Genomic DNA, 26,053 nt, shown 5'->3' with positions numbered 1-26,053 from the left:
AGTGCAGAGGTAAATTTCAGATCACTACAAAAGATCTCGGGCAAAGAGCCCCTTTTTGGGGAGCCCGTCAAACATTGCAGTGCCGGTCTGACGAGGAGCATTCCCGATGATGAAGCATGAAATCCGATTGGATGTGTGAGGGCTCTTGCTCCTAAATATTTAGGTTTCCCTGCTTCTCACCCTTGGAACAGTGTACTCTGTTTTTGTGATCCACATGGGGTGAGTGCCTTTGTCACTCTGTGGCCAGGAAGGAAGCCTGGACTGGGTGGTGGTGCTTCTCACCTCCCCCTGCAAGACCTGTAACTCATGGCGGTGAGCCTCAAAGGCTCCTGCCCGTTACAGCACCCCAGGACATCCCAGCTAGTGGAGATGTCCGCCCCTCCGGACACAGCCCCCACTTTTGGCTGCTAGTCCGGAGGAGATAATGAGAAAAACAAGGAGTCACCTACCAGTCAGGACAGCCCCTAAGGTGCCCTAAGCTGATGTGACCCCTGCCTTTAGAAATCCTCCATCTTGGTTTTGGAGGATTCCCTCAATTGGAATATGGATGTGTGTGTCCCATTCCCCCCCCCCCTTTCTCACCCCCCCAGGTCTGCCCTCCGAAGACGCAGGTACTTACCTGTTGGCAGACTAGAACCTGAGCTCCCCTGTTCTCCATAGGCGCCTATGTGTTTTGGGCCCTCCTTTGACCTCTGCACCTGACCGGCCCTGTGCTGCTGGTGCAGTGACTTTGGGGTAGCCTTGAACCCCCAACGGTGGGCTGCCTATGCCCAGGAAACTGAACTTGTAAGTGTCTTAATTACCTGAGAAACTAACCAATACTTACCTCCCCAAGGAAATGTTGATTTTTGCACTGTCCACTTTTAAAATAGCTTATTGCCATTTTATTCAAAACTGTATGTACTACTGTCTTAAATCAAAGTTCTATACTTAACTGTGTGAAGTACCTTACAATGTATGTACTTACCTAAATTCTGAATCTTGTGGTTCTAAAATTAGGAAAATAATATTTTTCTATATAAAAACTATTGGCCTGGAGTTAAGTCTGAGTGTGTGTTCTCATTTATTGCTTGTGTGTGTACAACAAATGCTTAACACTACCCTCTGATAAGCCTCGATCTCACTACCACAAAATAGAGCATTAGTATTATCTAATTTTGCCACTATCCACCTCTAAGGGGAACCCCTTGACTTTGCACACTATCTTTCACTTTGAGATAGTATATACAGAGCCAGCTTCCTACACCTCCTATTCTTTTCATCATGCCCCAATGCGATCTCAACCTGGTCTTAACATACCTTATGTGTACCCTTTTTGAACCGCTTAACAACTGTCCTCTAAGGCTGTCTTTTTAGCTGCCATTACTTATGCCCACTGGGTTAGTGGACTCCAGGCAGTGTCATCTAAGCCACCTTTTCTTGCCATACATCCTGACAGTGGTGCTTCGCGCAAGGGCTTTTCTACCTAAGGTGGTGACACCCTTCCTTGTCGGACAGTCCATCACCTTGCCTACCTTTTATGCACCTCCACATCCCTCTTGAAGAGGAGAGACTCCACCGCCTGGACCCAAAAAGAGCGTTGGCGTTCTATCTTGATCACACCGAAGACTTCCAGGTGCACGATCAACTCTTTGTGGGATATGTGGGTGCAAAGAAGTGGAAGTTAGTGCAGAAGAGGACCATTTCATGATGGGTACTTCTATGCATCAAAATGTGCTACGCTCTGGCTAAAAAGCAACCCCCTGAAGGTTTGCGAGCTCACTCCACCAGAGCTACTGCTGCTACCACGGCGCTAGCTAGAGGCGTTCTAGTCCTAGACATTTGTCAGGCAGCAACATGGGTATCCCCGCACACTTTTACCAAACACTACTGCCTAGACAATCTGGTCCGAAGGGACGGCTACTTTGGCCGTTCGGTCCTTGCCCGCACTGCAAACTGATTTCTAGGGACAGGAACTTCCCCATATGAGCCCTTGTTTTGGTGCACCACTATATGTTCTTCATGGCTCCGCGCTACTGGCGTGGAAAGTCGTGACAAGAAACTGACGTCAATGCGCCGGGCTGGCACCTATACACGACTGTGACATTGCGGCAAGCACGACACCAACGACGCCCGCGGAATCGACCAACGCCACCTGACGGCACGCAGAGGTACTGCTCGAAGAAAAATCTCTGTATCCAGTCTGACGCCTGGGGAAATTCAAAGGTAAGGAATCTGCAACTAGAGTATGTCTCTACCAGATATTTTGTTACCGAAGGTAATTAACTTGTACTTCACTATCAAAGAAGGATCCTTCTGAGGGCGTTAGAGCTCACTCTACCAGAGCTAAGTCTACTAGTTCTCCTTTGGCTAGAGGTGTACCTTTTGTGGATATTTGCAGAGCAGCAACTTGGGCTTCCCTTCCCACTTTTGCGAAGCATTACTGCTTGGACCCAGAAGTGAGGAGGGACAGTTATTTTGCCCGTTCAGTGCTGCAGGATTTTTTGGTACAGCCAGACAGGCACCACCTCCTAGTGCAGGACTGCTTTGAGATTCCGTTCAAAAGGTGAGGAATCCACAGGTAGCTGTATCCATTGGAAGAAGTTCATTACCTTTGGTAACGCTTATTCTGGTGGATACCTGTGGATTCCTCATGGTCCTTCTCGCCTCCCCATTGCCTCCCTGGTTATGGCAAGAAAGATATGATTTGTGTATATATAGTATATAGCTACTTTTAGCAAGTTGTATGTACAGTCTGTATATTTTTTATATATAGAAGTGTGTGTGTATATATATATATATATATATACATTCTTGTGTTGAGTTCGCACAAGTTGTACTTGTGATGTTGGTGTTCACCCATTTGCTGCGTATGCATGGTAAAAAGGTAAGTGAAACTGACGTCAGCACACCAGCGATGACTTCTTATGGCTCCGATGACATCAGACAGTTGCGTGCAGAGCCTGTCCATTGTGACGTCGTCTTCAATGTGGAGAGCTAGAATGAAAACATTTCCATTTGATGCTGCTGCATTGGTTGTATTTAAAAGGTGAAGAATCCACAGGTAGATACTGTATCCACCAGAAGAAGCGTTACCAAAGGTAAGTAACTTTTTCTTTACCACCTTAAAAGGTCTGAAGTTAGAGATCGTATGCTGGTACTGAGAGTTTTAGTGCTCTGTGTTCGAGGGTGCAGAGAGTCGAGCAAGGAATTGATGTCAGCACAAGGGGTGGCACTTGGATGTGGCTCCACTTTTGGGATGTGTCAAGGCCTACGCAGAGCCGCACAGCATCACCTAGCAACTGGCTGGGGCACTTCCATGAAAAGTTTCCAAAATGTTAGAATATTCTAAAGGTTGATCAATCTGCTGTTAGTGTTTACACCTGAAGAGCATTACTGACGGTAAATACCTTTTTCTGAAACCAAACCTAAGTATGTTGACTATGAATCTGTTTTAGTGTCTATTGTAGAGTCATACTGTTGTTTTTCTCTTTGCTGCAGTACTCTGAAATTCCTCTCAGTTGTATGAATTATACATCTTCAAAAAAAGCCCTAAACAGACTAGTATTTGTAACTTGTTCGTTTGTATTTCAACTTGCATATGCTTTGTAAATTTTAGATTCAATTATTCTGTAGTTGCCACTGTGCAATCCTTATAACTGTATGGTATTTATATATTTTGTACTGCTAAATCCTGCCCTTTGAAGTGTCACAAATTATAGCTGTGAAATCATCAGCATATTTCGATAGAGCCAAACGTTTTAACTAGAGGGTATTTTCGATGTGATCAACCTATGATGCATAAGCTGATTTAAAGTTTAAAGTATGGATGCTTTTCTCACTCAGATCACCTGCTTTTGCTATTAAGTGCAGTTTTTGTCTAATAATTATGCTTACAGGGTCGGTTTTTTCAGTTGAAGATTTATTAAATAAAATATCAGGTGATAATTTATAATCTTTTGTTACAGAATGCAGTTGCTTGGCCCTGTTTTGCATTTTCCAAAGAACCTGTGAATTCGGCAATTCTTAAACAGACTGATCGGGCCATTCATTTGGTATATTCCTCCGTTTTAAGTCACGTGATGCATGCATGTTATGATGGCCAGGTAAACAATCATATTTCTACTTGGGAATGTGCTGTAGTATTTTCGTAGAAAGCACAATGTTCAATTGAAAATATTGATCAAGCGTCTCTCTCAAAAATAGTTTTAATTATTGAGTCCTGTTAGAGTTTGATAAACAGATATGATCATTCTCTTCCAGGGGATCCTCATCAATAGTCATAAACATTGAATATTCCCACCCTTATGCGGGGACCCCGGAGCATATATAAAATACACACACATAAAGTATGAAATATGCACAATAAAAATATATATAGCATTTTTAGTAGACAAATTTTCATACTAAACTCATATATACATGTGTAAAACAGCAATGCAGACTATAACCATAAACAGGCTAAAATGCTTTATTTCTATGGAGTTTTTTTTTTTTTAAATAGTCCTTTTCAAAATTACAATAAGAGAAATAATATTTACCAAAGACCCATAACTGGGCCTAGGGAAATAAGCAGTAGTAACATAAGAGAAAAGAAGAAAAAACTACATTGAAAAACAATGGAGCATTCTTAGCCAATAGGCTGCATGCAGGTTAACATAGGAGAACTATAAAAATTCTGGCACCGTGCCTTTAAGACCCTGAGCACCTCCAGTATCCCACCATGCCTCAGGGGTGAAGGGGAGGTGCCAGTTGGTTCACAGTTATGTCAGTTCTTTTTTCCGGCTTCTTCTGAGAGGATCCTGGAGCATAGAGCTCTCAGTTTTTCTCAGAAAAATACTTCAGAACAGTGTTTTTTCCACCTTTACTCGACATCTAACATCTTTGTCTGAGTCTGGAAGTTTTTTCCTGACTGAAAAATGCCTTCCCTTTTTGTGAAGTGCCATTCCTGTGGGAAGAAGAAGGCCCAGTCAGATCCACACTCTCTGCATTGTGTGCTTGCCTCAGAGTCACTGCCCTGACACTTGCAAACACTGCAAGAACATGTCAAAAAGAACTCTGAAGGACAGGAAGATCAGGCTTCATGGGCTTCATGAGAGGCAGAAAACATCATCCTCTTCGCTTCCCAGGCAGCCAACAAGCCATTCTCAGGAGAGACAGGCTAGATCGACGTCAGCAGGTAGTCGCTGTCACCATCTCACCGCCATAGGTCGACGGCGACCCGACCGACGTCGAAGGATGCGGCGTCGAAAGGACATGGCCATCACAGGGGTATATCTCCGTCGACGGCAACCCACCGATCGACATCGAGACCTCACCGGCGTGCCCATTCACCGCCGAAGGCCTCGCACCCCTCGGCGTCAAGGAAGGCGACGTCGAAATCGCCTCAGCGGCAAGAACGAGGACATCCGCCGTCGGCGGTCCAGCGCTCGACGGCGAGCAGGTCGCGGTCAAGGGATCGCCGGTCAACATCGAGGCACTCGACATTGAGGCAGGGACAACCTGCGACACTCCCTTCGACGTCGTTACAGCTGTCGACGTCGACACAGGTTTTACCTGTCTTGCAGGGAGCAGAGCATCGGCTTACGCCGGCGGATAAGACCACTCCAACATCTCCGGTGGTCTCGATAAGAAGTGGTTCATCTCGGTCGAGAGCTGCATCGTCTGGGCATGTCTCGCCCATCAACTTGTCACCGAGGTGGCTGGAGAGCCTTAATAGACCGACTGCCTCCCCGGTTTCGCAGTATTCGAGGATGTACTCTCCTACTGCCTCTCTTCTGAGAACACCATCACCGACACGGGCAGGACGGGCTCGTTCTGCTTCTCACCAGTCGACCACGAAGCTTGGGCGCTCTGCTACAGCATCTCGAAGCAGGTCACACGATCTAGGTCACAATCACGACACAGAAGGTCGCCCTCTTGGTCATCGTCTGAGTCATCCGTCAGGCAATACTCCCCCACCTTAACGGATTCTCCACCAGCTAGGGTTTCCCCGGTGGACGACATTACTACCTTTAATGAGGTGCTTATCAGGGGAGCACAAAAACTAAACATAGAGGTTCCAGAACCGTCAACCTCTTCGTCTGTCATTTTTGAAACTCTGCAACATAGGGCGGTTTCAAAAAAGCTGCTGCCGCTAGTGCCTGGTATGTTGCAACCAACCATGGACACCTTTTTAACACCAGCCAACCTCAGATCAGCTCCTGCTAGGATCTTGAAGAAATATAAAGCGCCTGAACAAGATCCTTTATTTCTCAGGACGGATCCGCCGCCGGACTCAGTCATATTGGCCGCAGCCCGAAAAACACACTCAGTAGCATCATCCTCCACGGTTCTACCTGACAAGGAGAGCAGACATCTAGACTCTCTGGGGAGGAAAATGTGTGGCACGGCGGCTGCTATGATGAAGGTCTCCAGCGCTTCTGCACTCCTAGGCAGATATGACCGTTCACTTTGGGGCTCTCTGAACAGGTTCGCAGAAAAATTGCCTAGGGAGGACAGGCAGGACTTCCAGGAGATCCTTCAAGAGGGATGTCTGGTCTCCAATCAGGTCATCAGCGCAGCAGCATATGGGGCAGACTTAGCTGCACATGGGGCAGACTTAGCTGCACATGGGTACGCACATGGGGTTTGTGCAAGAAGGTCTTCCTGGTTGAGACTGACAGGATTAAAACAGGAAGCGCAACAGCGTATCTTAAATCTTCAGTTAAACGGGAATTCGCTGTTTGGTACCCATACAGACGAAGAAATGGCGTGTACGAAGACGGAAGTGGATACCATGAGGGCAGTAGGCCTGGAGAGGAAAAAGGACTTCAGGCGAAGGTATAGGCCTTACGACAGGCGCCCTTTTCAGCAGAGGGTTCAAACCCCTCATTGGTCCCAGAGACCACAGCAGAGGCAAGGACGCCCACTTTTTCAGTCTCATAAGGCCACGAGAGACTGAGGGTCAAGTAGACCACAGCAGTCCACACCCAAAACGCCAGCAAAACAATGAGGACTCGCTTCCCTTAACACTGTGCACCACTCCGGTGAGGGGGAAGTATCACTGACTTTATTCACGAGTGGCGTGGTATAACAAAAGACAAATGGGTGCTCAACATTGTCGAGAATGGGTACTCTCTTCTTTTCCGACAACCTCCACCGCACTTGCCACCAACCAAATGCAATCCGTCTCACGTCAGTCTATTGCGCAAAGTGGCTCACGCCCTTTTACGAAAAAAAGCAATAGAAAAAGTTCCAGTCGCGCACAGAGGGAAGGGAGTATACTCCTGTTATTTTCTGGTAGCGAAAAAAAGCCGTGGGAGCTTTCAGACCGATTCTGGACTTACGACTACTGAACAAGTACATAAAAAAGCAAAAGTTCAGTATGCTGGCCCTTCACCAGATTTTCCCTCAGCTACATCAGGGGGACTGGATGTGCTCCATCGACCTGCAGGATGCATATTTTCACATCCCGATCATTCCCAAGCATCGGAAATTCCTACGCTTACGGATAGCCTCACAGCACTATCAGTTCAAGGTGCTACCATTCGGCCTGAAATCTGCCCCTCGCGTTTTCTCAAAATGCGTAGCAGTGGTAGCGGCACATCTAAGGAAGCTAAAAATCTTCATTTACCCATACCTAGACGACTGGCTACTGAAAGCCTCCTCTCCGGAACAGGCGAGAAGCCATCGGGACATTGTGCTCAAGGTTTTCAGGTCTCTAGGTCTACAAGTCAACTATAAAAAGCCCACCTTGATTCCAACGCAAAATCTCCACTACCTGGGAGCAATAATGGATACAGAGCTCGAAAGAGTGTATCCTTCGGAAGAACGACTATTATCAATAAAGAGAAAGTGTCAAGACCTGTTGAAGTCCGACGCACCTACGGCCCGTCAGGTGACATCTCTACTGGGCTCCATGGCCTCATGCATTTTCATTGTCCCGAATGCCAGGCTACATATGAGGCCTCTCCAAGAGGCCCTGGAAAACAACTGGAACCAGAGCACAGGCCGCTGGGAGGACAGAGTGAGGCTTCCGATAGGAGCACGACAGTCATTGCAATGGTGAATGCACAGACCTCACCAGTCAGAAGGGGCTCCGTTTCACCAGGTAATCCCATCCGACACTCTTGTAACGGATGCGACTCTTCAGGGATGGGGAGCTCATCTAGGTCCCCTTCAAGCTCAAGGCCTGTGGTCCGACAACGAAAAGGAGTACCACATCAACCTGCTGGAGCTCAGAGCAGTCCATCTGGCTCTCAAGTCTTTTGCTCCATCGATTCAGGGGAAATCTCTACTAATACAAACGGACAATACGACCACAATGTATTATTTGAACAGACAAGGGGGAACAAGATCCCTACCCCGATCTCGGGAGTCTCTGACAATATGGCATTGGCTCCTGGCGAGAGGAATGTCGCTCACAGCGGTTCACCTACCAGGTCAACAAAACGTGGAAGCGGACTTCCTGAGCAGACACCTCGAGGACGCCCCGATTGGGTCGTGCACGACGAAGTCGTCGAAGACATCTTCGCTCAATGGGGTCGACCTCAATTGGATCTCTTCGCAGACGAGGTAAACAGGAAATGCCCAGACTTTGCGTCCAGGTTCTACCGTCCGGGATCTCGAGGGAATGCCCTGTTGATCGACTGGTCAGGGATATTTCTCTATGCTTTTCCACCGATCCCCCTCATACCGGCGGTGATCAACAAACTTTACAGATCCAGCACCAGAATGATTCTCATAGCTCCGCAATGGCCTCGTCGGTTCTGGTACGCAGATCTCCTCAACCTATCGGAACAACCTCACAGGAGGCTGCCGTGCAGACCGAATCTCCTTTGCAGGCTGGGGGGCAGGTTACTTCACCCCAACCTACCCTCTCTGAGCTTGACGGCATGGCTCCTGAATTCCTGCAGTATGGGCACCTAGGGCTCTCGCAGGAGTGCATGAACATCTTGAAAGAGTCCAGACGACCTTCCACGCGGCGTTCTTACGCGTTCAAGTGGAAGAGATTCTACATATGGTGCCGTCAGCAAGGTCAGAATCCGATACTAGCTCAGGAGGAGGTCATACTGTCTTACCTACTCCATTTGGCAAAATCCGGTCTGCAGGTATCATCTATTAAGGTACATTTATCTGCCATTGCAGCCTATCATAAGTCACCTTCTCAGGAATCCTTTTTTTACGAGACCAGTAGTCAAGGATTTCTTAGGAGGTTTGAAAAAAGTTTTTCCACCCATTCGGAAACCCTCCCCTCCATGGGAGCTGAACATAGTGCTATCAAAACTTATGGTCCCTCCTTTCGAGCCTATACACAAAGCCTCTTTGCAACACCTTAAGTGGAAGACGGCTTTTTTGGTAGCCATTACTTCCGCAAGGAGGGTCAGTGAGATTTAGGCTTTGTCCTCCAAAGAACCGTACACAGTCTTCCATGAGAATAGAGTGGTTCTACGAACTCACCCATCATTCCTACCGAAGGTGGTGTCAGAATTTCACATCAATCAGACTATTTCTCTACCAACTTTTTTCCCCAATCCGGAGACTCCGGCGGAGAAAGCTTTGCATTCCCTAGATTTGAAAAGAGTGCTAAAATTTTACTTTGATAAAACCAAGCGAATTTGACATTCCAACCACTTGTTTGTAAATTATGGTCATTTAAGAACAGGAGAGGCAGCATCAAAACGAACCATATCTAGATGGATAGTTTCTTGTATTGTTAATGCATATCTATTGGCTAACAAACAACTACTTGCTAGACCTGAGGCGCATTCGACAAGAGGAAAGACGGCTACTGCTGCCCTCCTTAATAATGTCCCAATCTCTGAAATTTGTAAGGCTGCTACATGGAAGTCTGTACATACATTTACTAGACATTACTGTTTGGACTCAGATGCAAGAGCAGACGCCCAAGTTGGGCAAGCTTCTCTGAGAAATTTGTTTGCATGATACATATCTATTCCTGCACTTCTATAGGACGGTCCGCAGAGTCAGGGGATGGGCTTGCTAATCTATTCAATGTTTATGACTATTGATGAGGATCCCCTGGAAGAGAAGGATAGGTTACTTACCTGTAAATCCTAGTTCTCTTCCAGGGGTATCCTCATCAAAGTCATAAACAACCCACCCTCCTCCCCAGACGCACGTCTCCTAGAAGTGCAGGATAGACTATCTTTCGAATCGGCTACACAGCTTGTTACCGTAAAAAAGTACTGACCTAACTGTGAACCAACTGTCACCTCCCCTTCACCCCTGAGGCATGGTGGGATACTGGAGGTGCTCAGGGTCTTAAAGGCAAGGTGCCAGAATTTTTATAGTTCCCCTGTGTTAACCTGCATGCAGCCTATTGGCTAAGAATGCTCCATTGTTTTTCAATGTAGTTTTTTCTTCTTTTCTCTGATGTCACTACTGCTTATTTCCCTAGGCCCAGTTATGGGTCTTTGGTAAATATTATTTCTCTTATTGTAATTTTGAAAAGGACTATTTAAAAAATAAAAAAATAATCCACAGAAATAAAGCATTTTAGCCTGTTTATGGTTATAGTCTGCATTGCTTTTTTACACATGTATATATGAGTTTAGTATGAACATTTGTCTATTAAAAATGCTATATATATTTTTTTTGTGCATATTTCATACTTTATATGTGTGTATTTTATATATGCTCCGGGGTCCCCGCACCAGGGCAGGAATATTCAATGTTTATGACTTTGATGAGGATACCCCTGGAAGATAACTAGGATTTACAGGTAAGTAACTTATCCATACTTGACAAGAGGAATCTGAGCATGTGGTTCTAGGATTGTTTTGGTGATTAACATAATTTTGTGGCCAAAAAAGGTTCATTTTTTTCAGATTTTAAATTTACCAATTGTCTTAACAGTGCTGTGACTGGAAATGGCAAATGACAATGTCCGTTTTCCCTCATGAAGGAGTCTCGTAACTTCCCTGTTCTCCTCACCACCCCAGTATTGTACTATAGGATTGGATCTGATTTCTTTGTAGCATTATACGACGCATATTGTTGATATGGAACAACCTGTTCCAGACATGACCTTTTACTGATAATTTCATGTTTTTTTTTTTTTTAAATCAAAATTGATGTAGCTCAAAGCCGCTGCTCATAGGATGACAAGTGAAAAGTTTCCTTCCGTACGCCGGTTTACTGTTCTGGGATTTTAAAACACCACTTCATTTGTTTGCAGCTAATTCACCATACAATAACTTCCTGAGTGCCCACCCTTGCCTTCTATGTTTTTTTTGTGGGGGTGGGGGGGGGGGGGGGGGACTAGAATTGGGCACAGACCAGAAACCATAAGTATTGCTGTGCAGGCTGTAGTGAAGAAATGTGAGATGGATTAAGCCCTGGACTCACTAAGAAGGGCCCCACCACAACCTCTACAGTTAAATCTTCCCACCCCCTCGGGTTATTATGTCTATTTCTCTCTGCCGTTTCTATTTCATCACTCCTTTCCCACTTTTAGTCCCCTACCTCCATCCCCTGTTTTCCTGTTCTAAAATGTTAGCATGTGTGCATAGAACAACTTAACGCAAAAAGATACCTTTACAACTTCAATATAAAGGCATTTATCTGTCACTTCTGCGGCATGATTGAACATGTGGCACAACAATGTCAATTTTATTTTTTTGTGCTGCTCCACTTTGTTGACTATTGCATATGTCGATACGTAAAAAAAAAAAAGCATGCATCCTATACACCAGCGTGAGCACTGGTGTACATATATATATATAATCTCAAATAACGTGAAGCCATTGAGAATGGCTGATATGTTAACCTTAAAAAAAGAAAAAAGAAAAAGCAGGTGGACTTTTGATTGTGTACCCAGAATATACATTGCACATAAGGGAAACGGTTTAATTCACTTTTAGCTGAAATGTCTAGTAACAGTCTATAGTTCCCGGAGTGATTAGATGACATTTGTTGAAAATATTCTCTGCATAGTATACAACCGTGTCCGAGTACATTTATCTGGTATCCTGACGTGATTTTTGGCCCTGTCTTGATGTGCACAGAGGCCTGTCCCTGAGTAAGACTCAGATTAGTCCTTTGACCAGTAGTAGTGCACAGAGCGTACTCTTATTGACCAACAGTGGTCTGCTGTAGCTCTCATTGGTTTAGCACAAAGAATGGTGGTGGCAGATAACTGTCTTTTGGGAATTCATAGTGTGATCAGACCCTTTTTTTAAAAAAATGTTGTAATTTTTTTTATTGTAAGCTCTGTGACAAAGAGTAGAAGCCTACTATCCCTTTCCTTCCCTTCCTTGCACCCCTTTGATTTCTGTTGACACATTTGCTCCCCAATCCATTTTTCCCTTCTGTATTCTTACTACCTATATATTTTAACTTCATCTCCCCGGACCCTTTTTTATCCCAAATCCTACTGGGGGAATCCTCCAATCTCAAGATGGAGGATTTCTAAAGGCAGGGGTCACCTCAGCTCAGGGCACCTTCGGGGCTGTCCTGGCTGGTGGGTGACTTCTCCTTGTTTTTCTCATTATCCTCTCCTGCCCTGCTACCAAAAGTGGAGGCATTGGCCGGAGGGGCGGATATCTCCACTAGCTGGAATGCCCTGGGGTGCAGTAACAAAAGGCATCAGCCTTTTCAGGCTCACCTCCAGGTGTTAAAGTTCCTGCAGGGGGAGGTGAGAAGCACCTGCACCCAGTGCAAGCTTTGTTCCTGGCCACAGAGTGACAGAGGCACTCACCCCATGTGACCAGAAACTCATCTGGTTGTGGTAGGCTGGCAGAAACTTGTCAGCCTAGCACTAGGAGTCGGACTGGTATTCAGGGGCCATCTCTAAGATGCCCTCTGGGTGTATTTTACAATAAATCCCACACTGGCATCAGTATGCATTTATTGTGCTGAGAAGTTTGATACCAAACTTCCCAGATTTCAGTGTAGCCATTATGGTACTGTGGAATTCGTAATTGACAGACTCCCAGACCATGTACTCTTTATGGCTACTCTGCACTTACAATGTCTAAGGTTTTGCTTAGACACTGTAGGGGCATATTGCTCATTGCACAGCGACTCATCCGATGGGGACCAGGGACCTCTGAAGCCTCAGAGGACTGCCCTGAATCAAAGGACCAAGAAACTCCGGTGAACAGCGGCTCTGTTCAAAAACAGCAACAACTTTGCAACTTTCTTGCAACTTTTAAGGACCTCACTCTTCCCGCCGGAAACATGAGACTTCACCCTCTGCACCCATGCCCCCGGCTTGAGATCCAGAGAACCAACACCACAGGGGGAGGACTCCCAGGCGACTGCGACCTCGTCAGTAGCCCGAGACAACCCCCCTGGACTCCCACAGCAGCGCATGCAGAGAGAATCCAGAGGCTCCCCCTGACCGCGACTGCCTGTAGCAAGGGACCCGATGCCTGGACTAAGCACTGCACCCCTAGCCCCGAGGACCAGAAGTAACCGAACTCCAGTGCAGGAGGGACCCTCTGCCTAGCCCAGTCGGTGGCTGGCCCGAGAAGCCCCCCGTGCCCTGCCTGCACCGCTAGAGTGACCCCCGGGTCCCTCCATTGATTTCTATTATAAATCCGACACATACTTTGCCCACTGCAACCGGCCGCCCCTGTGCCGCTGAAGGTGTGTTTTGTGTGCCTACTTGTCTCCTCCCCCCCCCCCCCCCCCCCCCACCCCCCAGTGCTCTACAAAACCCCCCTGGACTGCACTCCGAAGACGCAGGTACTTACCTGTAGGCAGACTGGAACCGGAGAACCCCTGTTCTTCATAGGCACCTATGTGTTTTGGGCCCTCCTTTGACCTCCGCACCTGACTGGCCCTGTCTTGCTGGTGCGATAACTTTGGGGTTGCCTTGGACCCCCAACGGTGGGCTACCTATGCCCAAGAACTTGAACTTGTAAGTGCCTTACTTACCTGACAAACTAACCATTACTTACATCCCCCAGGAACTGTTGATTTTTGCACTGTGTACACTTTTAAAATCGCTAATTGCCATTTTAACTAAAACTGTATATATTTCTGCTCTAATTCAAAGTTCCTAACTTACCTGTGTGGAGTACCTTGCATTTTAGGTATTTAGTTCAAATCTTGAACTTGTGGTTCTAAAATAAATTAAGAAAATATATTTTTCTATATATAGAAACTATTGGCCTGGAGTAAGTCTTTGAGTGTGTTTTCCTCATTTATTGCATGTGTGTGTACAACAAATGCTTAACACTACCCTGTGATAAGCCTACTGCTCGACCACACTACCACAAATTAGAGCATTAGAATTATCAAATTTTTTGCCTTTATCTTACCTCTAAGGGGAACCCTTGGACTCTGTGCACACTATCTCTCACTTTTAGATAGTATATACAGAGCCAACTTCCTACACTTCCCCAACCAGATCTGTCAGGAGTGACATTGCGAGGAGGCGGAGGCGGCTGCAAACAGGAAGGGCAGGAGCCCTTTAAACTTCATCACAGTGCTCCCGCCCAGCGGGACGTGCATTGGGAGGAGGCGGAGGCGGTTGCAAATAGGAAGGGTAGGAGCCCTTTAAACTTCATCAAAGCGCTCCCGCCCAGCGGGAGGCGGAGGTGGTTGCAAACAGAAAGGGCAGGAGACCTTTAAACTTCATCACAGCACTCCCGCCCAGCGGGACACGCATTACGAGGAGGCGGAGGTGGCTGCAAACAGGGAAGGGCAGGAGCCCTTTAAATTTCATCACAGCGCTCCTGCCTCGTGGGACGCGCGCGGGTGGTGCCCGGGCCCATTCTTTGCCCGGAAGAGGCCGGGCTGGGCCCCCCCTCTAACGTTTTTTCCTCCCGGAAGCTGTTAAAGGTGCTGTGGGAGATTGTCATCTATAATGGGGAAGAGAAAGATTACCTTGCAAAAGGGGGAAGGTGGGCCCAGCTCTCTCCAGTCCTCCATTATTAGCTATCTATCCTCTGTGATGGGGCAATTGAATCTGAAATAGAGCAAGTAGAAGAAAGGATTGGGGCTGTCCAAAGCACTGTTCAGCAGCCCCCTTTGGAACCTATTGTTCATATAAACACTAATTCAAGAACCGGGCCCTTATTACCGGCCCTGCCTTCGAGTTTTAAACAGTTGGGCCGCGAAATAGTTCCTTCCATAGTTTTAAACAATTCTCCTACCCCTTTTGTTAATCCACCTCTGGAAAGCTCTTGTTCTCAGGTTGATTCTCCTCCTCTGAAGAAGAGGAGAGCCAGGAAAAAGACTAAAAATACAAAAAAGGCCTTTTGGCCCTAAGAAGAGAACATCTACCCTTCCGGTTTTAAGTGCTAAAGATCCAGTTTCCCTGGTGTCCACTCATGAATGTTTTCTGAGAAAGGATGCCCCTGAAGATTTTACAAGTGTTATAGATTCTATACTTAGATCTTTTTGTGCAACCTTAGAGGCGAAACTTATCACAATGATTACTAGGAAGCTTGATTACTTTTGTAATGATGTGACTAGTATTTTATCTCATTTACTTAAGCCAGGATTAGCAAGCACGGGAAAATCTCACAGCCAAGATCCGGTTCATCAAACCAACCCCCTATTTACTTTGTTACCTCAAGGAGCAAGTAATCCCTCGCCCAATCTACAGGCCGTTTCTGGCAAAGGAAACATAGTTGATGATTCCGCACAGGGGATGACCAGGGAAGTTTGTTCCTCTAGGTTGCATATTACGGGTCAAAATAAAACTACAAATCATGCAGATTCTTTACATCTACCTCCAGATTGCAATCCGTATGTATTGGTTCTATCAAATGTTCCCCCTTTGGCGAGTTCTAAAACAGGAGATACCCAATCCCTAATCAGGAAAGCTGGTCACTAGTTGAAATCTAATATTAAACCTAATTTTCATCATAATGATAAGATTCTTATGGCTCGCAGAGTGAGGAGGGTTGGATATTCAAAGAAAATGGAGGAGGGAGATTATGTTGTTCAAAATTTTGCAAATTCTTGTTCAGTGGACTATCTTTTGACCAACTCCGAATAATGCAATAGGTCATGCAATAGGATCCAAATTCATCCCCTGTGCCAATTTTATGACCCTGCGCTCCTACTACACCAATCCGCTACTAACCTTAGAACCCACACACCTGACCCAGTCAGGCCTCAATCACAGGTAAACGTACCCACTAGCAATCGGTTTTTGGCTCTCAATCATCTTGACGAGAACGATTGACTGACGGCCATGGTATACCCCTGCCCTATTATTATGGCGAGACCAATAGTTGGGAATGTTTACCATGAATGTACTCGGGACGCAGGGAAGTCTGCATTGGATTTGTCAACCTCTATAATTACTAGAGTTTTAACACCTTGTCCTGGGTTCAGACCACTAACTCTGCTTAGTTGGAATATAGCGGGGTTGGGGCTAAAACTGACAACTCGGATTGGAGGAGCTTTATTTCTTCCTATGACATAATTTGTCTACAGGAGACTTGGTCTAAGGATACGTTCCTTCTGAATGGTTTTACTTCCTTCTGTCAGCCGGCTATAACCTCCCCCATGGGGAGAGCACGCAGCGGCCTTTTAGTTCTTATATCCTTACATCTCCCTCTATTAAACGCATCCTTAATCTGGTCTTCCCCTCATTTTATGGTTGTTTTAGTATCTATTAGCGGACAAAAAGATATTCTGATTTAAAAATGTTATAATAATATCCCCCGGGGTCTCCTTATGGGATCCCTGGAAGAGGTAGCAGACTTCATTGATTCATCAAATGCTTTACAGGACAGCGATCTAATTATACTATGGGTGGGCGATTTTAACACTCCTCTGTGTAGCAAGGAACTTACGGAACTGTGTGCCTTCCTGATGAGGGCAGAGCCATCAATCCATTTCACTCACACTGCTGAAGGAGATGACCTAAACTATTTTATATGTAAGTTTGATTTGGTACACGTTACGGAGAAACTGGCTGCTGATGCCTGTAATATACCAACCTTCACAGGGACGCCGAAGGGGAGCATCATTGATTATATACTTATTGGATCCTCTGACTATCATCTAATTCAAGAATTTAAGATCACACCTCACTGCACCAGTGACCATAATCCCCTCAGCATTAATCTGGATTTAAACATTAACCAGGTCCCTAAGAACAAAAGTTTGAGAGCTAGTACTGTTTATAATCTAAATTGCGGTTTAACGCTTTAAATGGGACAAAATAAATCCTAAATTATTTAATCAGGAAATTGTAAGAACTAGGTCTGACTCTATTAACATGTGTCTGTCCCAGCAGTTAGATCCTGGCTGTATAGTCCATGAATTTGAATCTTTAAGTACTTATATCTCATGAGCCTTGGTGGTGGACAGGCCCTTGAAGGGGCCAGTGGTCCATAGATGGTTTGATTCTGTGTGCTCTTCTGCTCATAAAAAAATTTAAGACGCCCTTAAAGTAGTTCCCCCCTCCCGTCAACTAGTTAAACTAGCTAGAGCCGATTATAAGGCTGCTCTTGAAAAAAGTTAAGCAGAAATTAGGTCTAAGGCTTGGGATGAACTTCTGGCTGCCTCTGAGCTGAGGGACACTTCTAAATTTTGGAAGGTGATAAATCATCCTTACTTCTCAGATAACAACACTAAGGCCGACGATTGTCTCATTGTAGAGGACGTATGGGTGACCCATTTTAGGAAAGTTTTTTGCCAGGAAACAATGATAATGAGAACCTGTATATAGAAGATAACCTTACTGCATTTTCCACTTCAGATTCTAATATCAAGGCCCTAGATATCACCTTTGATCTCCATGAGGTCCTAAGCGCCATTAATCGACTAAGGCAGGGAAAGGCTCCTGGTCCTGATGGGGTCCTGCTAATCTTTTTAAATCTGAAATTGATCTTTGGGGTCCTTTAGTTACAAATGTGTTGAATAGTGCGGTAAATAGTAACGTACCTATTTCATGGAAATCGGCTATTATTGTTCCCATCTTCAAAAAAGGAAACAGACAAGATCCTTCCTGCTATAGACCAATTTCTCTTATTGATTCAACGGCAAAGATTTTAGGAAGTGTGATTTTATCCCGTTTAGAAGATTGGGTGACTGAGGCCCAGAATCTATCTCCAATTCAATTTGGTTTTATACCCGGTGTAGGCACAGTTGAGCAAGTTTTAAATCTGCATCTGATAGTTAGTAAATACGTGACCGCCAAATAAGAGTCTATTCATATGGCATTTATTGATTTAACTAGTGCTTTTGATATGGTTAATAGGTCGAAGCTATGGCAAATTTTGGGAGCTTTAGGGTGTGATACGTCCCTTTTGGAGCTTATTAAACGACTACATACAGATTTAACGGTTTCAGTACAGACTGGTCTATATGGTCAGAGAACTTCTCCTATTCCGTCAACAAGGGGCGTAAGACAGGGATGTATCCTAGCGCCTTTTCTCTTCTTGATATATATATAAATGGGCTTTATGATTCGCTGGTAAAATATGGAAAGGATGTACCAAAGATGGGCCAGAGACCGCTTCAGTTTTATTATATGCTGATGATGCAGTTTTAATTGCCCGTACCGCAAATGGTTTACAGGGACTTTTGGACCTATTTTACAATTTTATGTTGGACCTTGATTTGAAAGTAAACTACCCTAAGACTTTTGTTTGACATGTGGCCCACGTAATACAAAGTCAAAACAATTTATTATGGGAGGTCATATTTTAAATAAGGTAAAAAAAATGTGTTACTTAGGTATGTATATGAGCTCCTTTTTGTCCTGGAAGACTCACATCAATTTCAAGTTCCAACAGTTGACAAGGAATAATGAAGCAATTTTTCGCTTTACTAGTAAATTAGGTCCCAGACCCCTTGCACAAATGAAAACACTCTATAACTCCAAGTGTGCTGCAGCAGTCCTATACGGGGCAGGAGTTTGGGGTTACAACAAAATACCCTCTCTTCAAAGTGCGGAAAATACATTTCTGCATAGATTACCGACGGTTCCAAAATGTATAGCAAACATCATTAGTCATGAGGAAACTGGTCAATGTTTTTGGGAGGACAGGGTCTCTATCGCTCCTCTACTGCTCTGGATCAGATACTAGTTGAACCCCGCGGCAAAACTTGTTCAAGACTGCATTTCTGATTGCTTACAATTGGACAACTCAAATAGGATTCCCTGGCTTGTGTTTTTGTGAAACTCCTTTGAGAAGCTAGGGCTTAGGTACATGTTTGAGGAACCCCAATTGTTAACTACAAACTCTAGTTCTATCTTGAAGTCAACTTATTTTGAGCACATATCAGAGTTGAGATTTTACAGCTCCCTGAAACTGAAATCTTTCGATCCTTATATCCGGATTGTAACCGTCCCATGTATTGAACCTTATTTGATCTGGTTTTCAAGTTTTAAAATAACCTCTCTTTTAACATTTTTTAGATTTAATTTGATTCATTTTAAGGTAGCCTTTCCCAAACCATGTTTTTGTAAAAAGGATTTACCACCCTGTCCCTGTGATTCCAAATCAGAGCAGAGTACCTCACATTTTTTTCTCTTTTGCTCTCTATATGATGCTCCTAGAAGGGCTTTTATTTTACCCATTTTATGTCATCTCAGACCTAAGGAAGCCTTATTATATTTTCAGAGACTGCTAGATATTCAAACCTGTCATCACATACTAAATTTTGTTACAGCTTCTCTAAGTATTAGGAAAAGGTCCACTCCATTTTAATCTCTATATGTTTGTGAGAGATTTCTGCTCTGAGATAATATCTGTATATTTTGTGTTTTTGCGATTCTTAATAATGTTTTTAGTATACTTATTTGTCACATGTCAAGGGTTTTTTAGATCAGATGTTCACATGATGTTTTTAGAAATTGTTTCCACAGTTTTTATTTATGTTTTATTCTATTTATTTGAATATGTGTCTTTGTATGTACTTTTATGGCAATTGCCGAATAAAGTTCTTTGACTGACTGACTGACAGACTTGTCCTTCCCGGGATGGCGCTGCCACATGGGAGAGGTGGAGATCAGAGGTCTCTGGTTTCTGGCGAAGTCTGGACTCCACTTCAGTCTTTTGTAGCTCCGGGTGCTCAGGCTTGCATTTCTTCCCTCTCTCAAAGGGAAAATGGTGCAGGTGTTCACTGAGAACACTACCGCCATGTGGTACTGCAACAAACACGGCTGAGTGGGGTCCTGGACCCTTTGTTTAGAGGCTTTGCGCCTCTGGGCATGGTTGGCACATCAGGGCAGTTTCTTAGTGGTTCAACATCTGGCGGGCTCTCTGAACACCAGAGCAGACTAAGTCAATCGTTGTTGCATAGCCGATCACAAATGGCGTCTCCAACCGGAGGTGGCACAAGGTCTCTTTCAGCAGTGGTGTGTCTTGGTTTGATTTATTTGCCTCCGTAGAGAACGCATAATGTCAGCTGTTTTGCGCGTTGGAATTTCCAAGGCGGCACTCACTCGGCAATGCTTTTCATCTTGAGTGGAACTCCAGCCTCCATTCTGCATATACCAGTTCTGCCCAGAGTTCTGAAGATGATCAAGAACGAGCAGGCCCAAGTAATCTTTGTGGCGCCGGACTGGGCACAGAGAGAGTATGGTATCCAGAGCTACTGGGGATGGCCACCGATCCTCCACTCAGACTGCGCCTTCAGCAGGATCTTCTGTCGCAGCAGCAGGGGACATTTCTCCACCCGAACCTGTCCAATCGCTGCCTTCATGCATGGAGATTGAGCCACGGTAGTTGATGGCTTTTGACCTTCTGCCCGAAGTCTTTGTTGAAATCTTGGCAGCCAGGCGTCCCTCCATCAGAACAGTATATGCCTGTCATTGGCATACATTTATGGCATGGTGTACTAATAAGTCTGTTGATCCCCGTTCTGCTCCTCTATCTTTGGGTCTTTTGTTCATTCTTTATTTGGCCCAACAGGGCTCTGCTTTAGGCACCCTTAAAGGTTACTTATCGACTAAGCCTTTCTTACACTGCCTGAACAACCTTCCCTTATTAAGTCTCCTATTGTTTGTAGATTCCTTAAGTTTCTCACCCATTTGTTTCATCCCACTCTGTTTATCATGCCTCAGTGGGACCTCAATCTTGTCCTTACTTGCTTGATGTGTGCTCCTTTTGAGCCATTAAACAATTGTCCCTTATGGCTCCCTACTTTCAAAACTGTTTTTCTTGTTAACATTACCTCTGCTCGCAGAGAGAGTGAGCTTCATGTTTTTTCTTCCAAGCCCCCATTTTTGTCTGTGCACCCCGACAAAGTGGTGTTACAAACTAGGGCCTCATCCCTTCCCAAAGTAGTTACACCTTTTCATGTAGGCCAGGCCATCACATTGCCTACTTTATACGCACCTCCACATTCTTCTCATGAAGAGGAGAGATTCCACCGGCTGGATCGAAAAAGAACGGTGGCGTTCTACCTCAATCGTACTAAAGATTTCCTGGTGGACGATCAACTCTTTGTTGCACACGTTTACAAGATATTACTGCCTGGACTGTCAGGTCCATAGTGACGGCTACTTTGGTTGTTTGGTCCTGCAGGACTTTTTAGTATGATCGTGCTTCACAGCCTACCACCGAGGATGGCATTGCTTGAATATCTATTCTAAGGTAAGGAATCTGCACCTAGAAGTCTGTATCAGACGAACTAGTTACTTACCTTCGATAACAATTTATCTGGTAGAGACATATTCTAGTTGCAGATTACTTACCAACCCGCCCATCCTCCCCGCATGCGAACTGATTTCTAGGGACTGGGATTCCCCATTCAGGTCCTCCGCTCTGGCGCGCCATTTTCAGTGTACTTCGTGGCTCTGCGCTTTGTCATGAAAAGTGGTGAAAAGAACCTGACGTCATTGCTCTGAGGCGGCATCTATATAAGACTCCTGAGGTCATCACAGCGACCATGACTCAAACACCCGCGGTGTCAACCAATGCCACTCAACGACACTCGAGGGTACTGCTCAAAGTAAAATCTCCGGATCCATTCGGATGCCTGGGGGAAACTCTAAGGTATAGAATCTGCAACTAGAATATGTCTCTGCCAGATAAATTGTTACCAAATGTAAGTAACTTGTTCTTCCTGCTCCAAGAACTCAAGATTTTTTTGATGCAATGTGTGAAAGTACCCTCTTTTTGGCATGGTTACCCACACTTTTTGCATGCTGCCAGTGTGCTTTGTTTTCACTGGGATCCTGCTAACCAGGACCCCAATGATTGTGCGCTCTCCGTTTAAATTTGGTTGCTTAGAACTTTTACACACCCCACAATTGGCATACTGGTGCTTCCATATAATACTTAGGTACCCAGGGCATTGGGGCACCAGGGCCCCCCATGGGCTGCAGCATGTATTGTGGCATCCATGGGAGCCTATGCAAAATGTATCTGCAGGCCTGCCATTGCAGACTGCCTGAAAAAGTGCATGCACCCTTTCACTACAGGTCACTGCACAAGGTCACTGTATGTCACCCCTGTGGTAGGCTCTCTGAGCCCAGAGGGCAGGGTGCAGGTACCTGTGTGTGAGGGCACCCTGCATGAGCAGGGGTGCCCCTTAAGAACTCCAGCTCCTTTGCATTGAAATTTGTAAGTGCGGGGAAGCCATTTTACCTGTGTACTGGACGCAGGTCACTATGTCCAGCTACATAATGGTAACTCCTAACCTGGGCATGTTTGGTATCAAACATGTTGGAATCATACCCTAATACTGTTGTCAGTGTTGGTTGTGTGATTCCGTGCACTCTAGGTGCTCCTTAGAGGACCCCCAGCTTTGCTCCTACCAGTCTTCTAGGGTTTTCCGGGCAGCCAATGCTGCTGCCACCCTTCAAACAGGTTACTGCCCTCCTGCTGCTTTACGAGCTCAGGCAGAGGAAGGCAGAATAACGGACTTCCTGTAGGAGAGGGAGCTAACACCCTCTTCCTTGGAAATAAGTATTCCATTGCTTGGGAGGGGTAGCCTCCCCAAGCCACCGGTATGCTTTGAAGGGCTTATTTTGTGCCCTCCTTGCATATACCGATTTGCACCAGTCCAGGGACCCCCGATCCCTGCTCTGGCGCAAAACTGGACAAAGGAAAGTGGAGTTACCACTCCCCTTCCACCACCTCCCTAGAGGTGGTGCCCAGAGCTCCTCCAGGTGGCCACTTTATTTTGACCTCTTGAATCCAATGTTTGCAGAGGCCCCTGGGAGCATCTGAGTGGCCAGGGCAGGTAGGTGACATCACAGCGCCCTCCTTATAGGTGATCACCCTTGTAGGTGACCAGTCCCCCTTACTGGGCTATTTAGGGTCTCCGTCTTGGGTGGATCCTCAGATTTTACGTGCAAGATTCCAGCGGGACTCCTCTGTCTCGTTTACTTCATCTTCTGGCCACTGGAACTGTAATGGAATTGGACCCTCCTGACATTCTTAAACTACAGTGACAACTCTACTCTGCAACATTGTTTCTCCAGCTGCTTCCAGCAACTGCCCCATTTCCCGGGATGTGCATCCTCTGGGGGCAGCGAGTCTTCTGCCTGCAGAAGAAGTAAGAAGGAATCTTCCTTGCCGTGAAAGAGTCACTCCCTTGCATCTTAAGGCACCAACTGCAACGACATCCGGCTGCGTGAATCCGCTCTTCTCTGGAACTGTGTGGATCCTGCATCACAGGTGGTGGTCTGGAGTGGTCCCCTTGGTCCTCTCTACCAGCTATACAACTTGCCTCTCCTTGCAAGACAGTACCCTGTGCAATGCGGCTTGTTTGCTCCTCCTCCAAGGGAACTTCAGACTCCTTTTAGCCCTGCCTCCTAGCACTCCTTCCTGCAAAACAGTCTCCTGCACCTGCCTGCTGCTCCAGGGACGTGGAACTCCTCTACATGTGCGCTGAGTTGGCTTCACTGCGACTCCTGTGCCTGCTGCCAGTGGGTTGCCTGTGGGGGCTGCCTCCTCTTATTGTGACTATCCCAGCTGCCGAGGATCACCCTGGACTCCCTTCTGTGTCAAGTCCCCTGGACATTGCTGGTCCTCTTCGGCCTTGCATACCTTCTGTCTCTTCCAATTGCCAAGGCTTTTTGGTGGTTTTCTAGCACCACTAAGTGACTGCATCTCGACCACTGACGTGGGACATCACTTGCATCCTTTCTGGGACTCCTCTTCATCTCCTGTGCTGCACTGCGGACCCTTTTCGTCCACTATCGGCCAAGTCCTACATCCACAGAAGGGTGGGAAGTGGCCCCTGCCACAACCAAGCACTTCATCTCGAACTGGACTTGGCCCCCTTCCCTTGTCGGTCCTCTTGTGTCAGGATCCACCTTTGGGTTCTTCCAGTTGGATTGTTCTTGGTTGGATTTTGCATAATCCTTTTCCAAAATCCTCCTGTTGGTTTTGGGGAGAACCAGCTACTTATCTCTGCTCTCCTGGTCACTCTGGTACTCACCTCTTGGCGTTCCTAGCTCCTCTAGCTCCCTTCTACTGATTCCACTTCCTTGGGTTGGGGGACTGCCTTTCCCCTAGAGCCTTCACTATTTGTTATTGCTTTTACCAATGCTTATTGATTTCTATGCTATTTACTGATTGCTAATGTGTATATAATAGTGTGTGATAGTTCTGTGACTATAGTGGTATTTTATAAGCTGTGCATGTCTCCTAGATAAGTCTTGGTTGCTCATCCACACCTACCTCTAGAGAGCCCTGGCTTCCTAGTCACTGCCTACACTTCAGTAATAGGGGATGCCTGGGCCTGTTATAAGGTGATAACACCATAGGTGCTCACAACACCCCAGGCCAGCTTCCTACATGTACCATTTTCAGCAGGGTGATAACTCCATGTGGTGTGCCTTCAGCCCTATTGGGTCCGCTATCATATTCCCTAGGAGGATTTCCGGCACAATATCAGCAGGTGCCCTGCATGCCCTTTATGCTGGTGGACCGGGTTTCCTGGCAAACTCCGGTGCAGAGAAAGGCTACTCCTTCCCCATTCAAAGTTCAGCAGGTGTCCCTGGCAGAGATCTCTCGCTTGCTTATCGCTGACTGAATTTGGTCAGAAGTTGCATCATTCGAATCCATTACCGATAGCATCACTGATGCATGGACAGAAGTCACCATTACCGATGTCGCTGGTACGGACGTCACCTGTAGCATGAGTTCGAGCCATAGATCTAGAAGGGTAGCAGTTTTGCAGAGCAGGAGCTGCCATCTTTGAAGAGGGAGATAATGTCTCTCTGGATCCAGACTTTGACGGGTTTCAGAGGCAGGTAGTTTGGATACTTCCCCAAAGTGGGAGTTGTTGCCGTGAAAAAGTATCCAGCACCCAGAGGTAACCTCATACCATTCAGTCATTCGAAAAGCTACTGATAGGTTGGATTCACCTCTTTCTTCAACTGAGATTAAATCTTACCTGCTTACTGAGGTGCTTCATTATTTAACATCATCTTCAGAGCCCTTGTTGCCTCTAGTGAGACTTTGACCCAATTTTGGAGATTTGGCATAAACCTATGTTGTCCTCTGTGGTTTCTAGGCCAGTTGGCGCGAGGGGTAAACCGGCTCCAGAAGACCCGCTCATTGTATTTGCTAATCCTTCACCTGAGTTTGGTGGTACAAGCTTCCTGTTCTTCAAAACTTACACCTGGTTCTTTTCCTTCATCACCTTCTGATAGGGAATCTAAAAAGATGAAGAAAAAAGGTATTGTCAAATGTCTTTGGGCAGCATGGCATAGAAATCCACCAACACAACTTGATTGTTGAAGCATTATTTATCTGCTCTGCTGGATTGTGCCAAATCTAAGATCCCAGAACTGCCTGACACTGATCAAGTACATTTTTCGGAACCTTTAAGTCCTGCTTGGATACTGCCAATTCAGTTGAGAGCAATGAAGACTTCAGTTGCTACATGGAGGCACTCGTAAATATGATGTGGTTTCTCGTTATACATGCAAAATCTGTTGATGTATTTACCCCTTTGATGGCATCAAAACCGATCCTGTCCTGGAGAGATTCAAAGATAGTAAGGCAACGGCAATATATTTGGGCCTTCAGTTGCAGCCCAGGGTTTACAGGCAGTTTCGTGTGTTCCGTGGTTTGGCAGCAACTTTTTAAGTAAGGCGGCAGTACAGGCAGCATTAGCAGCCATCCTATACCCTCTAGAGAAATTATAAGAGGCGAGGCGGAGGTGGACAGTGAGGAGCTGCCCA

At 45.8% G+C, this 26,053-nt stretch overlaps 1 protein-coding gene across 2 annotated transcripts in view; it reads left to right on the top strand.

The window, feature by feature from the left end:
* Positions 1–26,053, top strand: part of CEP192 (centrosomal protein 192) — a 1,702,116-nt gene that overhangs the window by 741,206 nt on the left and 934,857 nt on the right. For both annotated transcript variants that reach the window (XM_069219927.1, XM_069219928.1), the window contains one exon: positions 3,948–4,085. In XM_069219927.1, coding sequence (XP_069076028.1) covers positions 3,948–4,085 — 138 coding nt within the window. The remainder of the gene's footprint in view (positions 1–3,947; positions 4,086–26,053) is intronic.

This window comes from Pleurodeles waltl, chromosome 2_2 (assembly GCF_031143425.1).
Source record: "Pleurodeles waltl isolate 20211129_DDA chromosome 2_2, aPleWal1.hap1.20221129, whole genome shotgun sequence".
Lineage (NCBI taxonomy): Eukaryota > Metazoa > Chordata > Amphibia > Caudata > Salamandridae > Pleurodeles > Pleurodeles waltl.
This window is presented reverse-complemented; position numbering and strand designations above follow the sequence as displayed.